This window comes from Montipora foliosa, chromosome 6 (assembly GCF_036669935.1).
Source record: "Montipora foliosa isolate CH-2021 chromosome 6, ASM3666993v2, whole genome shotgun sequence".
Lineage (NCBI taxonomy): Eukaryota > Metazoa > Cnidaria > Anthozoa > Scleractinia > Acroporidae > Montipora > Montipora foliosa.
The window spans coordinates 69,466,259-69,473,758 of NC_090874.1; the positions used below are offsets into that span (position 1 = coordinate 69,466,259).

Here is a 7,500-nt window from a genome sequence, read left to right on the forward strand (position 1 = left end):
GAGCCTACAATAGAGCGAAGTCTTTATACGGTTCAAAGTCGTTTTCATCCGGGCCGATTTGAAGCCCGGGAGATTCATTACGTATCCGGGAGGGTTGGTAAAAGTGTCTTTGCTGATATGCAAGTCATTCAAGCACCATTTTATAAGGGAAAATGCATACACTCTAGTGCCAAGACCTCCGATACCATACTCTATCAATATATCAGAGAAGGAACAGGCTGACCTAAACGGAATTTTCTGCTGACTTTACAAACCGAGACCCAAGCGATCCTTTTGAAAATGGTTAACTGCATCACCACAGTGTCACTGTGATCTACCGGACAGCGACGATTTTTTACTTACCGAAGAATTAGTGATAATCTGCCACCAATCGTCTAATGAGGGGCATGGATTGTCAGAAGAGACTAAACCTGACACGAGTTCACCAACAAATGGCACGAGGGTTCCGTGGGCAATTTTCTGCCGAATAGCTTCCAGCTGTGTGGACAGTTTTGAGCGGACGTCGGTAGTTGAGCCCATAACAAAACATGAATGTAAGGAACTGTTGAGGATAGAAATAAATAAAATCAAAAGGTCAAAAGTGTAAAATGCACTTGGTATCCCTTTTCGGTAACGCTAAAACCGGCAAGCGAATTTAATAAACCAATTGGGACTAACTTGCCTCGAATGAATGCTCCTTGTCGCGTTACTGAATTCACGCATTCGAGGAAAGTCAAATATTTGAACTTCTGTATTATTTTTTCTCTCTTCACGAATCTTGCAAACGCCGTGTTAATGTCTAAAAGCTCTGACTGTAACCGGCCTCAGTTGCCTTATTTTAAAAGAGATCATACTTGACCGAAACACACCACCCAGTCGGTATCTATCGTATCAGTTTCCGCACTTAATGTTCAGGTGCGATGCCACAAAACTTTAATTTCCTAACAGCCAAATAAATTTTAAAAAGTTGTAACGACTGAAAATAAGACAACGCACGGTTGGTTTGCAAACACGTAGCCTTTCAAAATTGAAATTTTCCCATAAATCTTGATAAATCAGGCCAAAGCAAGTTATAAAATAGATTCATACATATCATGCATACCTTCTGGTTTATAATTCGTCAGTGCACGAACAACTGTGCAAATGTTGTCAATGTCCTTTCGTTTTTTCTCTGGTAACTTTAAATAAAGCCTGAAGATGCGAAACGGAAATTGCAGCTTTAGGGGAATTCGATGACAAATTTGTGAAAGGGGGTTTCCCTTCTTCTAAGAAAAATATTAGTGACAAGTTTGGTCCGACCTTTTTTAATAAAGGGAAAAAAAGGCATTTAGTTCCAAGAAATTCAAGGCAGGATCTCATACGAGATACAGTAGACCTTCAAATCTTTCAATTTACAGTTGTAGGGTTATTATCTTACTTCTTTGTTCATAAATCCGCGGCTTTTCACTGGCTTGGCTATAATTCACGAGAAAAAACTGACAGGCGATCTACGGGGTGTGCGGAAAACGACTCGGAAGACCCCCAGAAAAAATAACATACCAAACAGCAAATAACAAAACACATCATTCATGTTATTTAAAAAGGACGATAAGCTATGTTTTGTAGATTACGGTACGGTCTTCGTTTTCCACTCACCCAGGCCGGTATGTGGAAAATGTATGAAGACCAAAAACGAAGACCCCCACAAAAATATAAAATGCCGAACGGAGAATCAGGCGAATTACAAGGTCTTAATTCGTTTTCCACACACTCAGGCTGTTATATGGAAAACGAAGACCAAAAACGAAGACCCTGCAGTAATTTTCCTGAAATGACTCGTCGGCCACCGAAACCACTAGGGATGTTGTGTTTGGCTACTCTCCGTTCGGCATTTTGTATTTGTGAGGGGTCTTCGTTTTCCACATACCGGCCTGAATGTGTGGAAAACGGAGACCCTACCGTAATTCACAAGAAATAGCTCATTGATCGTTTTAAATAACATGAATGATGTGTTTTGATAGTTGCTGTTTGGTATGTTTTTTTTTTCTGGGAGTCTTCATTTTCCGGGTCTTCGGTGTTCGTTTTCCAGGTCTTCATTTTCCGCACACCCCAGCGATCTATCACAAAACTAAGACTTAAGTGCAATCTTCGAAGTGACCAGCACCATCTAGAACACATGATATTATTGCAGAAGTCGTGAAGCATGCAATATTGAATTGTACAGCGATCGTTGTAGCTGTGATCGCTACGATCTCTGGAGAGTGGTTTCCATATGAACGTTGAACGTTTTCTCCGGCGATCGCAATGATCGTAGCTATACTGAATGCTATTCGAAAGCTATCCTCATGAAAAATCGTAACTTCTACGCTCAGCCCCAAAGCGTTATCTTTACCATAAACTTACCAAAACCTCCCCAAACCTGAACTGCAGGATATAACGAATACTCGACAAAATGTTAAAAAGTGAAACTGAAATGGCAAAATGGGAAATTTACCCTCCTAGATTTACTCTGTATGCAAGGTATCTTCCGGCTGACCTTACTTTCTATTTGTTGTTTCTTCCTGTTTCGGAAAACGAAGAATATAATTGACAACACTATTATTCATTTTTTTGGCCAAATGAAAGTCCAAATTACAATATACTATTTGTTATGCTTGCAAAATAACTGAACGCTATTTCTCCTTCCTTTGCACTTCTTTTGACAAACATGCAAACGCACAAGAAGAGCTGTCACGCAACACTGTTTTTTCGACGCAATGAAGCTGAAGGTTCATTTTCCTAGTAAAGGCGAAAATTGAACTCTATTCATTATGCAAACATTTTCTAACAAGGTCAAAGTTAGGAAAATGCTTTAATTAATAGCATTATCCACCTTTTGAACAACTGGGGCCATAATTGAACTAATTCCTAGGCTTCGATTAACCGCCCCCTGACTAGCCGAGGCTAGTTGAAAGGACAACGTGTCCTGCTGGTCTGCGGGAATGACAAACTAGTTGCATTGGAACTAGTTTATCATCCTTCCCACGGGAACATTACCCCGTTAACATCAATCGTCGCATTGTTGTTAACTTCTTTCACGGGCTATGTTAAGGGGGAAACTCCATCATTTAGTTTGAAATTGCGACTCCATTTGCTCGTGGCCCGCCATTTTTGCTCGGTCAAAACCGCCCGAAATCAGTCATGTTCCAAGGGACCCAGCTCTTCCTCACTCAAAAGAGAACACCATTCGAGTGCATAATTAATCAATACAACTCTAACTTATTCTGATTTTATTTATAAGTAATCATGCCACATCCTTTTCTTCTGAATTGTAAGTTCTTGACAATATTGCCGCTCAACTCAGACTTTCCTTTGCCTGCATTTTGTCTTAAGTGACACTGAATCATTCATGTAATTCTGGACCCAATTTCTCGTTATTGATTGGCCCTCCAAGGATGATAAGATATATTGTCTTTGTTCCCCTGTTCCCCAGCTCAAATGATTAGCCGTGTTCCTTGTTTCTCAAAACCCCTTGGCTGAAGAACTCACTGATTCGCATTTTATAGGGCCCCTCATTGATCAGTTGAGAATGTAAGATATTTGATAACCTATTTCGTTGAAATCCACTCCCGTCAACTTTCGTTGGGAAAAAATCAGCAGCAACCAATGATAGCTATAGTTTTATCCTGGAAGCAAAAAAGCTTCCCTCGTGGCTTTCAACTGAATCACCTTGTACGAAAACAAGTTTTCTTGCCTTGAAGTGGCAAATACAGTGTTGGAGACACATCCAAACTCGAGATTTTCTTTTATAGCTGGATTCGATTTAACAACAAACACTGATTATGTCCTCTCCTTACAAATGGTATTGTTATGAAAAGGAAAACAAACAAGATGAGTGATAATATTTCTGTCCAATAGCGCGAGTTGGGCTGTCCCCAAGATGCGTGCAAATGTCTGAAAAAGTTGCTCCAAATTTTCCATGCCATAAAGTTTCTCAAGAGTTGCTCCAACATTTTTATGTTGGTTTTCATATCGTGATGTACTACAAGAAGTGGCCATATGTCTGCTCTGCGATTCGTATCACAAAGCATTTTTAAGCATGTTATGGAACGGTTTTGTCGCCTTGGTGTCAAGTTGCTTTTGCCATTTTAGTTTAGCATGAGCGAGACCTCCGCTGTTTCTTCCAACTCGAGCTGACCGCTGGACAAGCTGAATCGCTTTTAAATATCTACAGGCAAACCAATGGCCAACTGCACGATATGAAAGTTACAAAATTGTACAGCACGCGACGAAAAAGCACGGAAACAAAGATCGTTTAATTGAAGCTTCAAAATTTTTCACTTTGAGAAACTGTCGTAATATAATTGAATTTGTCCGATAGAAAAGAAGTTGCTCCAAATTGGAAACATTGGACGTTTAACAAAGATGCCGAGTATCTGATGGACAGCCGAACAAGCTAGCATATTAAAACTACGCCCCATAGTGGCTGTAATGCAGACATCGTGTCCTTGTTTTGTTTTGTTTGTTTTACGAGACTTCTGGTTTGTCTCTTCTACTGGGCAAACCTGCCCAGAGGGAAGGAGCACGAACAGGACTCGAGGTCCTATGCGAGGTGCTCCACCCTACCCTATCCAGACCAGAGAGACCAGACCACAACACCGGGAACTACATGCCCTGCTCTTTACGACACGTGTGCGGGTTCTTTTAAGTCCCACAGGATTATGAACATTGAAGGGTTGTGAGACGGGACCTCCGGCTTATCGTCCTTATCCGAGAAGACTAGAAAGTCTAACCATTTGCAGATGTAATTACAAAGGCAGCACTTTCTCCTCATTTATTTAAAGATCCTGAGTGTTGAACCCGTGACCTCCCGCATGACAGCCCGATGCTCAACCAACTGAGCCACCGGTGCGCGGTTAGAGGCCTAGCGCGGAAGTAGGCCTAGAAACAAATATCAAGCAAAACCATCAGGCTAAATTAAACTAAACTTAATAAGTTTAAGGAAATTTTTGATTTTTCTGGCTCTAAATACAAAGCTCTCGAGTCCTAAAGATCCCAAAGAGTGAGATGCTTTCTGGAGATTGCGCCAAAGGTGCAAGTGTGTTGTATTTTTTGTGCCGGAGGTGCCATAAAATTCTAGGGGGTCAGGGGGCATGCTCCCCCGGAGAATTTTTGAAATTTGCACCTCTCAAATCACTGGAATTTCACCGTCGTGTCAACCATTTTGGTATTTTCATGCTGCTTGCTAAGAGAGCCCATGTTATTATGGTCATGTTGAGCTAACATATCGGCCTTTACTTCATATATTAACGGGTGAAAGTCCTGGAGAAACAAGAAAATTGGTGGCCCGAGGTTCATTTCTCGCCGCTTCGCGTCTCCGCCGCTCAATAGTCTGTCGCCCCCAACAAGAAAACCTCTGGCACCCAGGGTGGAAAATTGGTCGCACACGAACAGATTGAACATTGGTCGCAGTTCAGTTCCAGTGAAGGAACGAATTCAGAATTCACGAGCACTTCTGAAAGTGCAAAAGGTGGAGTTACCTACCAGAAGAGTGCCAATGCGTGAGAACTTCTCGTGTCGGCGTGAGAGCGTGAGATTGCATCGAAACTGGCGAGAGACTTGAGAGCTCTGTAAATATCTTGAAAATGTTCTAAATATCTCAAAAATGAGTTTATTTCCTTTTTCTGAAAAGTCTCAAAAATAACACCATTAAAAGTGTTCTTTATTGACATCGTCAATGTTGTACATCAGTAGCATGCCGGTAGATCAAAGCAAAAACGGTTTAGGCAAATTGTGGTCAAGCAGTCTCTGGCTGGCTTAATGCTAATGAAATTTTCTAACCTTCTATAACTTTACACATCCATACCAACACAATAGTTGTCGGCATACAATGTACTCGCAGCATTAGTTCTGCCTCTACAAATGCGAGCTGTCCCTCCAGGTTCCCAAGCCTCCCTCGGTCATTCGACCGCTCGACTGATTTACGAAGGGACTGCTCGCAGTCTAGAGAAACCGCTTAAACTATTGATAATTGACATAAATAACGATTGAAAACCTTTCAAGACTATTTTAGAAAAAAATCCTAAATATTTGCAAATAACATGAAATTTTCTAAATATCTCAAAACACCAAATATTTATGAAAATACCACGATACCTAGCGAAGCGCGCTGGCACAACCGCTGGCACTCGTTCGATGGCTCAAAGACATTGGGTCGAAAGAAACAAAGGAAAATGGCGGACAGTTCGTCAGTAGACAGCGATGATCTAGTCGGGAAAATACTCGAAGCTGCTCATTTTGCCGCTGTAAAGCATAAAAATCAGCGACGCAAAGACCCAGAGAAAACACCATATATTAATCATCCCATCGGGGTCGCCTATATCCTGGAAAGAAGGAGGAGTTCAAGATTTACAAGTGCTGCAGGTAACAGCTAGCGGCAGCATTATTTCAAGAAATCAATCATCCTAGTAATTTCAAAAACTGTAGCTCACCAACGAAGTAGTCAAATATATGCAATTTCTTCTCTTTGTAAGCGGAAGCACTCCCTGGCTGAGCTTACAGTCATAGCAGGGTTGCGTGAAGTACGATGAATGAACGATTCTTGTTAACTTGAGGGCTCAACATAATTATTTGCTTTTCAACTGAGCGTAAATGGGGGCGGATTCGAGTTAATTCGGATATTTTCTGCTTCGTGTGAGGACGTGTCTAACCTTTACTTTGTGTTCCGTAAATGGTACCAATAATTATGTAACAATTAGACCCGTGGCCCACGGGTCAATAGCCCATGAGGCGAATGTTTTAGTATCACCCAACTAGTCGAACAGAAAAGGCAATAACAAAGTTAGTAAATGCAAATTGAAGAAATATTTATTTGGGAATAAAACGAAAGAAAGCGTCACGCTTTTCGCTACTCGAGGACTATTACTTATAGTCCTCTAGTAGCGTAGCCAATCAAAATGCATGATTTGCATTAGTCCACTAGTTGGGTGATACTACAGCTGTAAAATATAATATAAACTTACTTACAATCACCATTGAATCGAACAAGAGGTAAAACTATATAATTGGTCAATTCCACAAACAAAAAATTAGACATTGTAACAGCACTTCTACATCTACATCTACATGTTCCAGCACTCGGCAAAGTCCCTTTTGGCTTATGGCTGTTTCTGCTTAGGTGACCTCATACACTGTAAGCCTTTTTTTAGAGACATCACGCCAAGCCGGCCACTTCTGCTGGAGAGAACAGGGCAGCCACAACACCGGGGACTACATCCCCTACTCTTACCGAATAGTTATGTGGGTTCTTTAACGTCCCACAGGAAACTTATGAACACAGAAGGTATTTGTGAGACGGGGCCAACGGTTTATAGTCCTTATCTGAGAAGACTTGAAAGTCTAACCATTTGCAAATGAAATTACAAAGGCAGCACTTTCTCCTCAGTTATTTTAAGATCCTGAGTGTTGATCCGGCCGGGGTTCGAACCCGTGACCTCCCGCATGACAGCCTGATGCTCAACCAACTGAGCCACCGGTGCGCGGTGTATGACTTGCTAGGCCATG

General features: G+C 41.5%; 1 protein-coding gene and 1 pseudogene across 1 annotated transcript in view; one reads left to right on the forward strand and one right to left on the reverse strand.

Moving 5' to 3' along the window:
• Positions 1-2,433, reverse strand: part of LOC138006210 (uncharacterized) — a 35,796-nt pseudogene extending 33,363 nt beyond the window's left edge.
• A 3,712-nt stretch (positions 2,434-6,145) lies between these two features.
• Positions 6,146-7,500, forward strand: part of LOC138008303 (protein N-terminal glutamine amidohydrolase-like) — a 28,209-nt gene continuing 26,854 nt past the window's right edge. The window contains 2 exon segments of the mRNA XM_068855598.1: positions 6,146-6,319; positions 6,321-6,359. Coding sequence (XP_068711699.1) covers positions 6,171-6,319; positions 6,321-6,359 — 188 coding nt within the window. The 5' untranslated portion in view covers positions 6,146-6,170.